Here is a 16,378-nt window from a genome sequence, read left to right on the forward strand (position 1 = left end):
AGACGTAGACTGCAATAAGGTCTCAACTTAAAAGTTTTGTTAAAAGAGGAAGGTCTTCAAAAGGCACTGAAAAGATAATAGAGACGGCACCTGTCTAATGTTTATTTATTTATTTATTGAACTTGTATACCGCCCCATAGCCGAAGCTCTCTGGGCGGTTTACAGCAATCGAAAACATTAAAACAAATACACAATTTAAAAACATATTTTAAAAACAATTTTAAACAATTTTAAAATTCAAAACAATATAAAAACAATTTAAAAACACATGCTAAAATGCCTGGGAGAAGAGGAAAGGGGAAGGAGTTCCACAGGGTAAGTCCCGCCACACTAAAGGTCAGTTTCCTATGTTGTGCAGAATGGACCTCCTGATAAGATGGTATCTGCAGGAGGCCCCCACCTGCAGAGCGCAGTGATCGACTGGTGATATAAGGGGTAAGACGGTCTTTCAGGTATCCTGGTCCCAAGCTGTATAGGGCTTTGTACACCAAAACTAGAACCTTGAACTTGGCCCGGTAGCAAATAGGCAGCCAGTGCAGTTCTCTGAAATGCTATTCTCTGAAAACGACCCTGGAGGTAGGATTGAAACCACTGTAGAACAATGCCTCCAATAACCATCTCACCAAGTCGGCCCAGAAGGATACCATGGTCAATGGTGTCAAAAGCCAGTGAGACTCCCCCTGTCCCCCTCCCAACAAAGGTCATCCATCAGGGCAACCAAGGCCGATTCAATCCCATAACCAGGCCTGAACCCAGACTGGGATGGGTCAAGATAATCTGTTTCATCCAAGAGTACTTGCAGTTGCTGCATCACAACCCTCTCAATCACCTTCCCTAAGAAGGGGGTATTTGCGACCGGTTGGTAGTTGTCACAAACCAGTGGGTCCAGGGTGGGCTTTTCCAGGAGCGTTCAGATCACCCCTCTATCAGAGTGGCTGGAACCACTCCCTCCCCATTGATGCGTGGACCACATCCTGGATCCACTTGGTCAAACCATGGGAAGCAGAATGCTGGACTAGATGGTCCTTTAGTCTGTCCCAGCAGGGCTCTTGCTCTCGGCAAAGGCAGCTGTAAAGAGAGTTTTCCATGGTCCTTTATTTATTTATTTAAAATGGTTTTAACTAAATTTTGTCTCGTCTACTTTTCAAGGAAGGCAACTCACAAGTTAAAATACAAAATATTTCCAAATATAAAAATGCCCCAATTAATGTCTTATCGTACACAAGTAAAACGAAGAAAGGTACAGTAATCAAACCCAGCTGTGCACCGGAGAGGAAATGATCAGCCAAAGGCCTTTTTGAACAGCCATGTCCTGAACAAGCCCCCTGAAACCATATAGTGGCATGGCCTGATGTATCCCGCTTGGCCTTCCACAGGGTGGGTGTCACCACACAGATGGCTCTAGCCCTGGTTGTCATCGGCTGTGCCTTGTGAGGTTGAGGGATCTGAAGCAGGGCTTTGGATGATGACAGGAGCACGTGAAGAGGAATGTGTGGAAGAGGCAGTCCTTGAGGTATCCGCTCCCAAGCTGTGCTTAAAATTATTGCTGGTTGTTCAGTGTCCTATTCTCACCCGGCTCCTAAGGAAACAGGAGACTTCCCAGTAATAACAGAGATGAGGGCAACAGCAGGGCAGCATCTAGGGCCGGTCCAAAGTCAGAGTCCAAGCAGAGTCCACCACCACCACCACCACCACCACCACAACAAAGGGGTCAGGCAAGAAACAAGGTCAGAGCAGTCCAAGGTCAGGATCTAAGCAGGGCAAGGCAGGAGGCAGGTCCAAGGTACGCCTGGAGATCAGCAGACAGGTTGGGTACAGAGCTGGTGTGTCGTTCCAGCCTACAGTCGGGTTTTCATGCTGGCGCTGGTAGAACCACACCCCAAATGTCAGCTGACTCCCATTAATCGCCTGCAGCTGGACCTTTAGTACTGAGGAGTCCGGGCCTGCAGTTGAGCACTCCTCCAGATGGGCCAGGTCTCCAGCTGGTGTTTGAGGTGCTGCCTCTCCCTTGGGCTTGGGACCTTGATGTCAGAGGCCAAATGTGCCTAAGGTGCAGATAGCCCATCTTCACACTCGTCACAGGACTCCTCATCCCCAGATGGAGCCTGACCCAGGGTTGGGTCTAGGAGCCTACTGGTCTTCTTCTGATGAGGACTCTCTCAGCTGGGACCTGACAGTCACTTTGAGTCACCTACACCAAAGCCTCTAGGCCAGGGGCTCTCAGTCTTTCTACTCCGCCCCCCCCCCCCAGGCCCTTTGAGAGAGCTAAAAATGATTGAGGTTCACCAGTCACAAAATAATGGGAGGTGGAGGCAGAGCTTGACATAATCAACTGGCAGTTACTAACATCGCTTTTTGATACCTAATTCAATTCTGAAAATTGCTAAATTCTTTGCCACAGCATTTTCCTTGTGGCGAGTTCTATAGCTCAGCTTTCCTCAAGCTAAGTGCAGACATCTACTGTGGAGGTATTGTGACCCGGGCTGTGGAGTTGGTTGGAAGCAATTTGGAGTCGGAGTCGGTAGAAATGTACCTTGGGATGTCAGCAGGAAGAGCCTGTGACGTCCTTCCCTGGTTCTCCCTGTCAGGTTCCCACCTGCTTGTGGCTACTGCCTTTCACTAGGCACCACCAGGGATACCACCAGTCCGGACCATCCTTTATATGGTTTCTCACTCCGCTCTAGCACAGATCTCACTAGATCCCCCTGCTAGGCAGCACCACCAGTCACGTCCTATAACCAATACTCCCAGACACTTTGCCTGAGTCTCTCTCTAGCTGGTTACTTTTGTGACTGCGTGCTTATGCTGTTCCCAACCCCCTTGTATCTTTATAGATAACGCATACAACTCTGGGTTGCTCTGGATACTTGAATTGTTCTGTTCAGCCTTGGTCATTACCTTGCCCTCCCTTCTGGTATGTATATCCTCCAGCCAAGGATCAGGCCTTTGGTAAACCAAATAAGTATTTATTAAGTATCAGAAATAACAAGATTAGTTTTAGAATGTTTCACAAGCGTATGGTTTCATCTATTCCTGTTTTGTACTTATTATTATATTATTATTATATTTATTATTATACTTGACTTATTATTAATCAGAACTCCAACTCCCTCTTTCTCCACACTCCCAACATCCACCCAGAAGACTCACCTGTCATCCTTCCATTTATACTCCCAGCCACTCAAACGCTCAGCCAATCATCCAGCATTCTACTGCTCATGTACTCCCCCCTCCTCTTTCACTCCACTTACCATATGTCTTCTATACAAACAGCACTTACCATATTTACCCTACAAGCAGGAACATCACAGAGCCCCTCAGAAGAGTGGCTCGTACAGACGTTTCAGTAAGAGCTTGTGCTGAAGAGGCCAAACATAAGAAATAGTGGGGCCTGTGTCAAAAAGGCCCTGTCTTTCATGCATGCCAACCTGGCTGACTCTACCAAACAATGGCTGAACACTTACTCCTGCATCTGGGCTATTCTGGGCTCTCCTTAGGAGAACACCTGTTTCCTTCACAGGGGGGTGGGTGGTGAGGGGAAGGAAGCTGCAGCTGAGCTGTGTATTTTGTGTCTTTGGGGGAGGTAGACCAATCTTGGTTAGCTTTGCAGTTTAGCTTAATGTGGCATCATCGTTATTCATATACATACAAAACAGGAAGCCCTTTCAGATCATATCAACAAGCAACTTCCTTATATGTACAAAAGTAAAGCTTTCTGACAGCAGTGAGACTGACACTTAAAAGGGAGACAAACCTCACATTTTAGGTCCAGCCAATCAGGAGCCTGTTTTGGGGGGGGGAGTTTGAAAGCCGACCTTGACTGTTGCTCTTAGGCTCCCTATATATGTGCCAGAGCCAAGAGAAGGTGTCAGCCTTCTCTGTATGCAACAACCATGTCCAGAGAGAAGCTTTCTGAAGTTGCATTGCAAGGTAAGGCTCAATGGCCCTGCCTTACAGGGAAACTCCACCGTGTGTGACAGTGGCTGACACTGTTCTTCACAGCTGGAGGGAGGGAGCGAGGGAAGGAAGGGGCAGGGGTGCCTTTCTGCATGTGTCTTCTCCTGCAGGCAGAACAGCTTCAAAGGTTATGGCTGAATTAAGCTTACTAGTATCCCAGAGATACCAAGCATTGAGGGCCTCTGGGCATTCCAGCGGGCGGGCGATGGGGGGTGAGATGGCTGAATCAGTTGCTGGCATGGAGCCAGGTGAGTCTGCAGTGGGGTTGGCTTTGGTGGTTTTATCAAACAACACTTGTGTCCTGAGGAAACAATTCTGCTTGTGGTGACACGTTTTTCCAGTTGTGGAACTTGGGGTTTGACTCTGAAGAGCGTTGTGCATTTATAAGTTGTGCCAATAGAAAAGTTTCCTGTTCTCTCTCCATCTGCTGTAAGGGCCTTTGGCACGATTGCATCTTCCTGTTTAAAGGGCTGCAGCCACGGAAGCACCAAGGGCAGGCAGAGCCATGGGCTTTCAAAAGCCATGCCTGCCTCCAGAGGATATTTTGGGTTTTATGAGGGTGGGGCGGGGGTTCTGGGCCATTGGCAGTCTTTGGAAGGTTAGGGCCTTGGGCCATGTGAAAGTGAAATTTATGAGAGAATAGCAGAAGTTGGGAGAACAATGGTGGGGGTCCAAGCCTGAAAACCTAATTCAGAGCTGGTTGTGCAGGAGTAAAAGTTACAGAAGCTGAAATGGTGTGGTAAGTGGCTGGATGCAGTTTAACATGATGGGGTTGGGGCCTGGGCAGCCAAAGGAAGAGCATGGAGCACAATTTCCTTTGAGATAATTATACCCTGCCTTTGCAAGAGTTTCCCTGGGTAGCTTTGCAGTAAAAATAACTGCAGTAATTTGCAGAATAATTTGCAAGAGTAATTTCCAAAGAATAATTTGCAGTAAGAATAAGTATTTTAAAATACTATATTAAAAAAAATCTCAAGATGTTTCACAAAGTTAAAAAATCTTTAAAATTGCAGTATGACCCAAAATATGGCAGCATGTACAGAGCCAGGGAAAATAAAACCATGAGCTGCTGTTAGTAGCAAAGGCCTGTGAGATTTTAGCAAGTGCCAAAAGCATAGCAGCATTGGCACTTGCCGTAGTTCAGAGGAGAAACATCATAAGGATGCTGTAGTATGGCCAGAGTATTGATTTTTTTTCTAAAGAAGAAGGAGCAACCACTGTTGCCTTGGCCTGTGCCACTCTGCTCCTTTTGCCAGGCTTCACAGAGCATAAGGCAGTCTGGCTGTGTGATCCCAAAAGGGGTCATGAGTATTGCCTGGTCATGCAGCCGGTGCTGTGAAGCTGTAGTCTTCAGCTTGGGTTGAGTGGCACAAGGCTCTGGCAGCAACGGAGAGCACTCGGGTGTTAAGAGTGCAAAAAAGGGAGCAAATGTGTGCTCTCTAGTTAGGGCCTATCATGTTGTCTCAGATGCTTCCAGAGATCAGCAGTGTTACGTCATGGCACATGGCTAGGATTTGGTATGAAGCCATGTCATGGGGAGATGCTGGACCATTCCGGTGCTGCTCATGTGGTGCTTGCGTGCAGCTTTCACTTCCATGCCTACCAGACAGAGAACTCCTGCCACTTTCATGGTGCTCTCCCTCAGTCAGTCTCAGGGGCTTATGCTCATAAGCATCTTTCTTGCTGGGCAAAGAGTATTCTGTCTATAAATTGTAATGTAATAGTCTGCCAATATATGATCACCTTTTAGCATTTTCACCATATAGGACATCAGGCAAGCACCTTTGTTGTACCATTTTTGGCACCTGCTGAAAACTTTTTTGTTTAGACAAGCCTACTGAGATATGTAAAATTGACATGCATTTCAATATATAATGTATGTTTTAACTGCTGGTTTTATTTATAAACTGCTTTGTAAATCTCTTAAAGCAGGTGTGGGAAACCTTTGGCCCTCCAGATGTTGGTGAACTACAACTCCTGTCAGCCCCAGCAAGCACAGCTAATGGCCAAGGATGGTGGAAATTGTAGCACAGCAACATCTGGAGGGCCAAAGGTTCTCTCCACCTGGTTTAGAGGTTTTATTACAATCAAGCAGTATATAGATTTTAATTGATAAATAATATATTTTGATTTTTTTAATGTCAACTGACCGAGCGAGTCTGACCGAACACGGGCTAGAGCCTATTTGAAGGCCTACTCCATGGCAGTATGGGCAGCAAAGAAAGCATTCTTTTCTGCCACCATTGTGTCTGCGGGGAGCCGTCCAGTAGAGCTGTTTTGAGTGGTCAGAGGTCTTTTACATCTTGGCCCCTGTAGGGATAATATAGACCATTCAACAGACCGCTGCCAAGAATTTGCACGGCACTTTGCACATAAAATCACTCAGATTCGTTCTGACTTGGATGCTATAGTTGATACAGTCTCAGTGAATGTAACTTTGGCTCCTGCCTGTCCAATAATAATGGATTCTTTTCCATTTGTACAACCCGAGGATGTGGACAGGACCCTTGGAGAGGTGAGAGCCACCACATGTCTTCTAGACCCCTGCCCTTCCTGGCTCATTAAAAGCGCCAGAGAGGGACTGGCTGAGTGGGTGAAGGGAGTGGTCAATGCCTCCTTACAACAAGGCAGAGTTCCAGTGTGCCTAAAGGAGGCAGTTGTAAGGCCTTTGTTGAAAAAGCCCTCCCTGGATCCCTCCATAATGGATAATTATCGGCCAGTGTCCAATATTCCATTTCTGGGCAAGGTAATAGAGCGTGTGGTGGCCTCCCAGCTCCAGGGATTCCTGGAAGAAACGGAGTATCTAGGTCCATTTCAGTCTGGTTTCAGGCCTGGTTATGGGACGGAGACAGCTTTGGTCGCCTTGGTGGACGACCTACACAGAGAACTGGACAGGGTGTGTGTGTCCCTGTTGGTTCTGCTGGACCTCTCAGTGGCTTTCGATACCATCGACCATGGTATCCTTCTGGCCGCCTAGCTGGGATGGGACTTGGGGGCACTGTTTTACAGTGGTTCTATTCCTTCCTGGAGGGACAAACCCAGAAAGTGGTGCTGGGCAATTCCTGTTCGACTCCTTGGCCGTTGGCCTGTGGGGTCCCTCAGGGCTCAGTTTTGTTCCCCATGCTATTTAACATCTACATGAAACCTCTGGGAGAGGTTGTCCGGGGGTTTGGGGTTCGGTGCCATCAGTATGCTGATGACACCCAACTCTACTTCTCCTTTCCACCTAACTCCAAGGAAGCTGCCTTGGTTTTAAACCGGTGTCTGACATCAGTGATTGGCTGGATGAGGGCGAACAAATTGAAGCTTAATCCAGACAAGACAGAGGTGCTCCTGGTCAGTCGAAAGGCAAATCAGGGAATAGGGATTCAGCCTGTGCTGGATGGGGTTACAGTCCCCCTGAAGACACAGGTTCGCAGTTTGGGTGTGCTCCTGGACTCAGCTTTAAATTTGGAGGCCCAGGTTTCTGCGGTGGCCAGGAGCGCTTTTGCACAATTAAGATTAGCGCGCCAACTGCGCCCGTTCCTTGAGCCGTGTGATCTGACCATGGTGACACATGCCTTAGTTACATCCCGTTTAGATTACTGTAACGCGCTCTACGTGAGGCTGCCTCTGAAGACTGTTCGGAAACTTCAGTTGATGCAACGTGCTGCAGCCAGAATGTTAACTGGGGCTGGTTACAGGGAGCATACGACTCCCCTGTTACAAAAGCTCCACTGGTTGCCACTCTGTTTCTGGACACAATTCAAAGTGCTGGTGATGACCTATAAAGCCCTATAAAGCTTAGGTCCAGGCTGTCTGTCAGACCGTATCTCCCTATATGAGCCTGCCCGGGCCCTGAGATCCTCAGGAGAGGCCCTTCTCTCAATACCCACATCCTCACAAGCACAACTAGTGGGGACGCGAGATAGGGCCTCTTTGGTGGCTGCCCCAAGGCTTTGGAATTCCCTTCCTAGGGAGGCAAGAATGGCCCCCTCCTTGCAGTCCTTCCGTCGGCAAACAAAGCCTTTTTTATTCCAACAAGCCTTTGGAACTGAAGGCTGCTAAGGACAGGGCTTGAAGGGTGCTGCATTGCTATTGTCCAATTGTATTATTTTAAACTGAGTTTGAATTATTTTAACTGTATGTATGAATGGTTTTAATACTGTAAATAATTTAATTCTAATCTAGACTTTTGTATGTTTTTAATTATATGTGTTCTTTTATCTGGAAGCCGCCGTGAATTCCAGTTTTGGAAAAAGGGCGGGGTAAAAACAATGACAATAAATAAATAATATATTTTATGAAAGTTGACAATGAGGACCTTGAACTTGTCAAGGATTATCAATCCCTCGGCACAGTCATTAAGCAAAATAGAGACAATAGTCAAGAAAACAGAAGAAGGCTAGGACTGGGGAGGGCAGATATGATGAGAGAACTAGAAAAGGTCCTCAAATGCAAAGATGTATCACTGAACATTAAAGCCAGGATCATTCAGACCATGTGACTGTGAAAAAGACAAATAATTGGGTGTTAGAACAAATTAAACCGGAACTATCACTAGAAGCTAAAATGACGAAACTGAGGTTATCATACTTTGGACGCATCATGAGAAGATATGATTCACTAGAAAAGACAATAATGCTGGGGAAAACAGAAGGGAGTAGAAAAAGAGGAAGGCCAAACAAGAGACGGATTGATTCCATAAAGGAAGCCACAGACCTGAACTTACAAGATCTGAGCAGAGTGGTTTATGCTCTTGGAGGTCGCTGATTCATAGGGTCGCCATAAGTCGTAATCAACCTTAAGGCACATAACAACAACAACATTTCATGAAAACCGCTTAGAGGTTTTTAAATGGTATACAAATTCTGTTAATTTTTTGTATTTTAAAATTTGTGGCATCTTGTGGAAATGGTGGCAATGTGCATTTGAAGTAACACTGCAACATTTACAATTTTTTATTATCTAGCAGGTATATAATAAGTTAGCGATGCTATTGTGACACATTTACAATGCAGCAAGAGCTGTTCCTCAGCCTCTGATTCCAGGCTTCTTTGGTGAGAAGTCTGTACTTAAACCCCTTTCCCTAATTCCTTTTATTCCTTAGGGTGCAGGTGTTCTAGAAAATGTCTTGGCCATCACTAACATTTCAAATCCAGCCAGTAATCTGGTTATCATGTGTATTATTTGAACTGGATTTTAGCAAGTTGCTTCTCCTTCTGGGAGGAGGGGTGGGATTTAAATTTAATAAATAATAATGTGTTTTTATCTGATCTGCAGATATTGAAAAACAGAAGGGTTGTGATAAGATTAAAAATCATGTAATTGAATGTAATTGCACTAAGACAGATAGATAGCACAAATATATTTATATAATCTAATAATGAGGTTTGGCAGAATTTTTCAAAATTACTCTGCTTGAAGTGACAAAATCCTCATTGTAGAATGCAGGGAAGAGGCATTGGTGCTCTTAGTGCTTTCTTGTATTTATCTCAGACCATTTTCACAGTTCAGTAGTGCAGAAACATGTCAGTTCTGACTTCTAGCTGCACGAATACGGGAGCTTGCCAATCACCCAGGAGCCCCCCGCTCAAAGAGTCCGGGTCGAGCAGGTAAATCTACTCATGAGTGTTTGCATACTTGGATTTCTGTGGCAAAAGAGCAATCAAACTTGGGATTTTCAAACATATCTTCCTAAATGTTTGATGTGCTAGACAAATGCCTTCACTTACTGTGACAGGCATCACCCATGGTTTTGTTGATAGCCCCCCTCAAATGTAAGCACAACCTTTTAAAACAACTGTATCTTCACAGAGCCATGGGATGCAAGTGAGTTGTTCTTCCAGGCTACTTCTGCTTCTCATTGATATCTGCAAATCTTGTTCAGCAAAAGTACTTTGGGCTTTCTGTCAGCAAGGTGCAGCTGTCCTCTTGACTTCAGAGTCTTCATGCTCCAGATGAACTTGTTTAAAACAATGTCGCTTCTGGTAAGACAATTTCTGATGAAAGCTTTGCAGATAGTGAGGTTTTCAAACATGCTGTCCAAGTGTTGGCGTGTTTGGAGGTGTAGTTTTTACTGCCCAGACACAGAAAAGTGTGAAGTGTTCAGTTCTCCCGTTTTGATGTAACATATCCAACATTCTTCTACTGTAGCTTGCTAAAGGGAATTGGTAAGAGCAGAGTAGCTGGGTGACATAGGGCATGCAGCTTGAAAAACACCCACATGTGGGAGTAGCTAAACTTACCACTGCCTCATTCTAGGATCTGTGGCAAGCACAGGGCCGTGTAACAGGGAGGCGTCCAGCTTCACTGCTACTGAGAGCATTCGGCAGCTTTTAAAACTCCCAGCCGGACTGAAAGAGAGCACACCTTCTGTGCCTGCATGCTCTTCTTGTCATAAGAATGTAAGAGCCGTAAAGATGGACCAGCCAGTGGTTCATTAAGCCCAGCCTCCTGTTCTCAAAGTGGCTAGCCACATGCCCATTGAAAGCTCGCAAACAGGACCTGAGTGCTACAGCACACACTCCCCACCTTTGATTTCCAGCAACTGTTTGTATGCAGGTGATTAATGCTTCCAATAGCAGAGATAGAAAGTGGCACCAGGTCAAACTCTGATTTTAAAAAAACGAACGGACTCTGCCTTGCGCCTGTTGTCCTGAGAGCCTTTCTTTTTGCATTCAGCTAGTTGGAAGCAGTATACAGTAGCTGTAGGTTTGACTGTCTGCTGATTTCAGTTCTAGTCTGTGTGTCTTTGACTAGCCTGTTTTGCTGATGCAACTGAGGTAGCTTGAACCACAGAGCGGAAGATTAAGACCAAACTGGAAACAGCAGACTAGCATTGCTGTCCAGTTGCCTTGATGGAATGGCTCCATGTCCCTTCTCTTCCCTCCTTTATTAACACCTGTTGTAAGGGCTACATACCAAAACAGTGTAGTTGGACTTACTAGGTAGTGTCAACTTCTCTGCAGATGCAGATTTCAGTTCCCTCCTCCCTCACCCCTTGGCAGTTCACCACTGTTTCTCTAACCCTAGGCATCAGTTGGCATTGACAAAGTGGTTGAATGTTTAAGACGGAAGACTGAGGAACAAATTCTGTAGTGAACTGAACTGAAGATTCAGTGTCTGTGCTGCTCTTAGTCAAAGTGCAATACCTTCCAGGCTGCTAGCAATATGCTGCCACGTTCTGAGTCAGTTGCAGGTGAATGGTCCATTTTCTGCACTTTTCCCATAGACTTGAACCTTCAGGAAAAATGAAGGGTGTGCAGATAAAAATGCAAGGGGGGTTCCTGAGGAGGAAATTTATCCCTTGTTTTGCAGTCTTCCCAAACAGAAACAGCTTCAACAGTGTGTTTTTGGAAGTAAATTCTGTTGATTTCAATTGGATTATTTCCAAGTAAAAATAGACTTAGAATTGTAGAATTTACTATATATCTATATCTATATCTATATCTATATCTATCTATCTATCTATCTATCTATCTATCTATCTATCTATCTATCTATCTATCTATCTATCTATCTATCTATCTAAGTTATTTGTAGGTTTTGCAAAGAATTGACATTGGCACCATTGCACATAATCAAGCCCATTGACTTCAGTAGCAAAAGTCTGTCTGCAATTACACAGAAAACGACAATAAAATGTAATTTTAATTTTAATTTTACATTGCTAATGCAGAACACATTTATTTATTTGATTGATTGATTGATTTATATCCTGCCCTTCCTCCCTGCAGGAGCCCAGGGTGGCAAGCAAAAGCATTAAATACATGTTAAAACATCATAAAAACAGACTTTAAAATTCATTAAAACAAAACAACGTTAAATTTTTTTTAAAGAGCTTTAAAAACATCTTTTAAAAAAGGGTTAAAAACATTATTAAAAAACACATATTAACAAGCAATTCTAACACAGATGCAGACTGGGATAGGTCTCAACCTAAAAGGCTTGTTGGAAGAGGAACCCTTCTGCTACCCTTATTCATACTGAGGCAGGGATGGGGAAACTGCGGCCCTCTAGATGTCGTTGGCCACTGGTCAGGAATGATGGGAGTTGTAGTCCAATAGCAGCTGGGTGGAGGGGGTTGGGGCAGCAGGTTCCACGTTCTTGCCCTGAGGCCAAACCATGTAGTCTCCCTCTTCTACTCCAAAACCAGGTCTGCAGAGCAGATCCTGCACTGTACAGAACCCCCATCTGGTGGTTTCCTTTTTTCCTTGTTTTCCACAAATATGGATTGATTACTGTTGATTATTGCCAAGTTACACTTGGAGTAGAGAGCCCGTGTGGTGTAGTGGTTAAGGTGTTGGACTACGACCTGGGAGACCAGGGTTCGAATCCCCACCCAGCCAGGAAGCTCACTGGGTGATCTTCGGCCAATCACTGCCTCTCAGCCTCAGAGGGAGGCAATGGTAAAACCACCTCTGAATACTGCTTACCATGAAAACTCTATTCCTAGGGTCTCCAGAAGTTGGGATCAACTTGAAGGCAATCCATTTCCATTTCATACTTGGTGTAGACTCATTGAAATCGATGGACTTAGTAACTTGAATCAATTTATTTTGATGTTTTATTCTGACTATGAGCTAACATTGGATATAACTCTTAAATGCTTATTTTATTTAAATAATTTACACCCAGCTCTTCAGCCAAAAACCCACCTCAGAGTGGGTTACAGGTCACTATAAACATAACTGTTCCTGCCCTCAGGCTTATACTCTATAATGATAGAACACAAAAGGAAAACGGATTGGGAGGGAGGAGGAAATAAGGAAGCTCAGGAGCAAGTTCTTAGGCATAAGTTCTTCCAGTGAGCTGAATGGCCAAAAGCTTCAGCTGCTGGTCTCTGAGCTGCCTCGGTGGAGTGGCTCCGCATCCCTTCTCTTCCCTCCTGTATTAAAACCTGTAAGGGCTATATGCCACGGCAGTCCAGGTGAACTTACCAGGTGGTATGCTCAGGTGAGCCTTTCGCCATAGGAAGCCACCTTACTCCAAGCCAGGCTGTTGGTCTCTCTGGCTGAGTCTTGTCTCTGTTGACTGGCAGCAATGGCTCTCCAGAGTTCAACAAGGGTCTTTCCCAGCCCTGCCCGGAGATTCCATTGGGGATTGGATCAGGACCTTCTGCACGTAGAGCAGGGGCTCTACGAATGAGCTCTTGTTGTCCCCAGATGGCGCCAACTTTTTTAGTATAACAAAACAGTCATACATGCGCAGAGAGGCAAATAACATAAATTTAGAAAAATTACTCACCTACATAAACATAACTGTTAACCTTCTTATGTGATGGTCTTTAAACCACCTTTAAGTACTATTTTCCAAACCATTTGATTTATTCCAGTATTGTATTTAATTGTGCCTAAAAAGAATGCTAAAAAAGAATTTGAGGAGCACATTGCTTAAAAACATAAAGATCAATAACAAAAACTCTTTAAATCCATTAGTAGCAGGGGATCATTAGGAAAGGTATTGGAAAGAAAACTGCCGATATCATAATGCTGTTTTACAAATCTATAGTGCAGCTGCATCTGGAATACTATGTACAGTTCTGGTTGCCTCACCTCAAAAAAGATATTGTTATGTGCCTTCAAGTCGACTACGACTTATGGCGACCCTTTGAATCAGCGACCTCCAAGAGCATCTTGTCGTGAACCACCCTGTTCAGATCTTGTAAGTTCAGGTCTGTGGCTTCCTTTATGGAATCAATCCATCTCTTGTTTGGCCTTCCACTTTTTCTACTCCCTTCGGGTTTTCCCAGCATTATTGTCTTCTCTAGTGAATCATGTCTTCTCATTATGTGTCCAAAGTATGATTCCATGTTCCTCTTGTGTGCGTCATACAACTCCAGACTCTCCTTTTGCATCTGTGCGCATCAGCCTCTGGGCTTCCTTTCGGCTTTGACCCAGCTGCGTCATTAGTCACAGCGCTACTCGTACTTGTCCTTTGTTCTTCCCCAGTAGCTCGGTGAGTGCCTTCTGACCTGGGGGTCTCATCTTCCAGCACTGTCTCGTGTTGCATTTTGGATACTCTGTTCATGGGGTTTTTGTGGTCAGAGGTATTCAGAGGTGGTTTACCATTGCCTTCCTCTGAGTTTGGATGCATCTTAGTCTGGTGTCTCAGCTTTGACCATTCCGCCTTGGAGAGCCTCTTGGTCTAGACTCCTGACAGCATTGCTCTCAGTTTCTTCAACACTCTCAAAGCCCCTCACCACGTTAAGGTGTGCATCCTAAAGGGGGCAAAAAAGATATTAAAGAGTTGGAAAAGGTTCACAAAAGGGCAACCAGAATGATCAAGGGGGTGGAGCGACTCCCCTATGAGGAATGTTTACAGCATTTTATTTATTTATTTATTAAACTTATATACCGCCTCATAGCCGAAGCTCTCTGGGCGGTGCACAAGACTAACATCAAAATACAATAAACACATATTAACAATTTAAACACATTAAAAAGATTTAAAATTTTAAAAGATGAAACAATTCCAACACATACTAAAAATATATTAAAATGCCTGGGCGAAGAGGAAAGTTTTAACCTGGCGCCGGAAGGATAGAAGTGTTGGCGCCAGGCGTATCTCCTCAGGGAGATTATTCCATAAGTCAGGGGCCACCACTGAAAAAGCCCTTTTTCTTGTTGCCACCCTCTGAGCTTCCCTATGAGTAGGCACTCGGAGGAGGGTCTTCGATGTTGAGCGTAGTGTACGGGTAGGTTCATATCACGGGAGGCGTTCCATCAGGTATTGTGGTCCTGTGCCGTGTAAGGCTTTGTAGGTTAGAACCAGCACTTTGAACCGGGCCCGGAAATTTGGAGCTTTCTAGTTTAGAAAAAAGGTGAGTCAGAAACAAAATGATAGAAGTGTATAGAATTGTGCACGGCGTGGAGAACATAGGAAGTTGCCTTATACTGAGTCAAACGTTGGCCCATCTAGCTTAGTACTGTCTACACTGACTGGCAGCAGCTCTCCAGGGTTCAGGCCTACCTGGAGATCCTGCCGGGGATTGAGCCCGGGGCCTTCTGCATGCAATTCAGGTGCTCTGCCACTGAGCTGTGGCCCTTCCTCTAAGAAAGTGGATAGAGAAAAGTGCTTCTCCCTCATAACACTAGAACTCGTGGCCATCCAGTGATGCTGGGCCAGCAAAGGAGAGGACTTCCCACAGCACATAGTCCCTCCCCTTAAATATTAGGCAGGCGCTGCCTCTGTTGCCTTTTCAGCACCTGCTAAAGACCTTCCTCTTCCTAGAAGCCTTCAGTCTGCATCTGTATTGGAATTGTTTGTTTTATTTTCAGGATGTTTTCAGTGCTCTGCCACCTGTTTGCCACCCTGGGCTCCCTGTGGGAGGAAGGGTGGGATCTTCTTTGGAAGCCGATTGCACCCGAGGAGGGGAAGATCTGATCTCCTCCTGTGGTGCGATCAGCAGGTTAGGTTCCAGACCCCCGTGCTACAGCTGATCCGCTTTCCGGCGGTTTTCGCTTTCCGGCGGGGGTCTAGAACCTAACCTGCTGTATGAGTGGGGCCGTACTGTATGTACCAACATTTTAATGAATCTTTCCTGGTCCTTCCCGTATTTTGCCACGGGAAAAGAGAGAAGGCCTAGACTGCAGCTTTCCAGCTACTTAATGCCTGAAATGTACACACTGCCACCTTTGGTGTGTGTGAAGCTCTTTTCCATTTTCTCTGAAGTAAGGAGCAGTTCTAAAACTGTATATAGTTGTAGTGAAGAGACAGTCTGGCAGTAGAAGAACATCCCTGGAAAATCTCTTTTCTGCTGGAGAGGACAGCTGGCTGAGGCCTCCTGACGTCGTGCCCTTCCTCTGTTGTGGCTTTTGCTCTCCAGCCCTAGAATCCAGCCATTCTGTGCTGGGGATTGCAATTTATTTATTCAGTGTCTCTTAGGCCCTCTGAAGAGCTCAGAGCAGCTTCCACCTGGTTCCTAGTAGGTAGCTAACAGGGCCTGAGCTATTTAGTTTCAAAGAGAGGGCAGGCCCATGATCATGTTTTGCAGTGATATCTATGCTAGCATTGATGTGGGGCCAGCCTTTCATACCAGGTATGGGAAAGCAGGTATGCTTAATGACAGGGCACAATGGTTCCTTCCATGCTGTCTTCCGTGCATAGTTGAAGGTGCTTTATAGAGTCTGCTTGTAGAGCCCTTAAGACTATGTGTGTCCCTGGAGATCTTCAGCATGAACCAAGGAAGTACAAACATGAGAGATGTGATGTGGCATGATCATCATAACTGACACCACCACAAAGAACTTCTGCCATTGAAGTGGAGTGAGGGGTAGGAAAAGCCACAGCGCGAGGACCCAGGATCAGGTGCCTGTGTGTGTTTGCATACTTATTATGCAGGAGAAGTGAAAACTCATCATGCTGGGGTCAGTCAGGCATTGACCCAGGAAAGGAAGGGACTGTCCCAAGTACTGAGGCAGAGGAGATGGCGGCAGCA

At 45.4% G+C, this 16,378-nt stretch overlaps 1 protein-coding gene across 3 annotated transcripts in view; it reads left to right on the forward strand.

Annotated features, from left to right (window-relative positions):
• The window catches only part of ASXL2 (ASXL transcriptional regulator 2), a 110,829-nt gene that overhangs the window by 69,171 nt on the left and 25,280 nt on the right, over positions 1 to 16,378 (forward strand). The window contains exon 1 of one of the 3 annotated variants that reach the window (XM_061625914.1): positions 3,864 to 3,930. The exons of the other annotated variants lie outside the window; for them this stretch is intronic. Within the exon in view, the coding sequence (XP_061481898.1) occupies positions 3,894 to 3,930 (37 nt within the window). The 5' untranslated portion in view covers positions 3,864 to 3,893. Of the gene's footprint in view, positions 1 to 3,863; positions 3,931 to 16,378 lie in introns of those variants that run through there. 3 annotated transcript variants of the gene reach the window in all.

Source organism: Rhineura floridana, chromosome 4 (genome assembly GCF_030035675.1).
Source record: "Rhineura floridana isolate rRhiFlo1 chromosome 4, rRhiFlo1.hap2, whole genome shotgun sequence".
NCBI classification, from domain to species: Eukaryota; Metazoa; Chordata; class Lepidosauria; order Squamata; family Rhineuridae; genus Rhineura; species Rhineura floridana.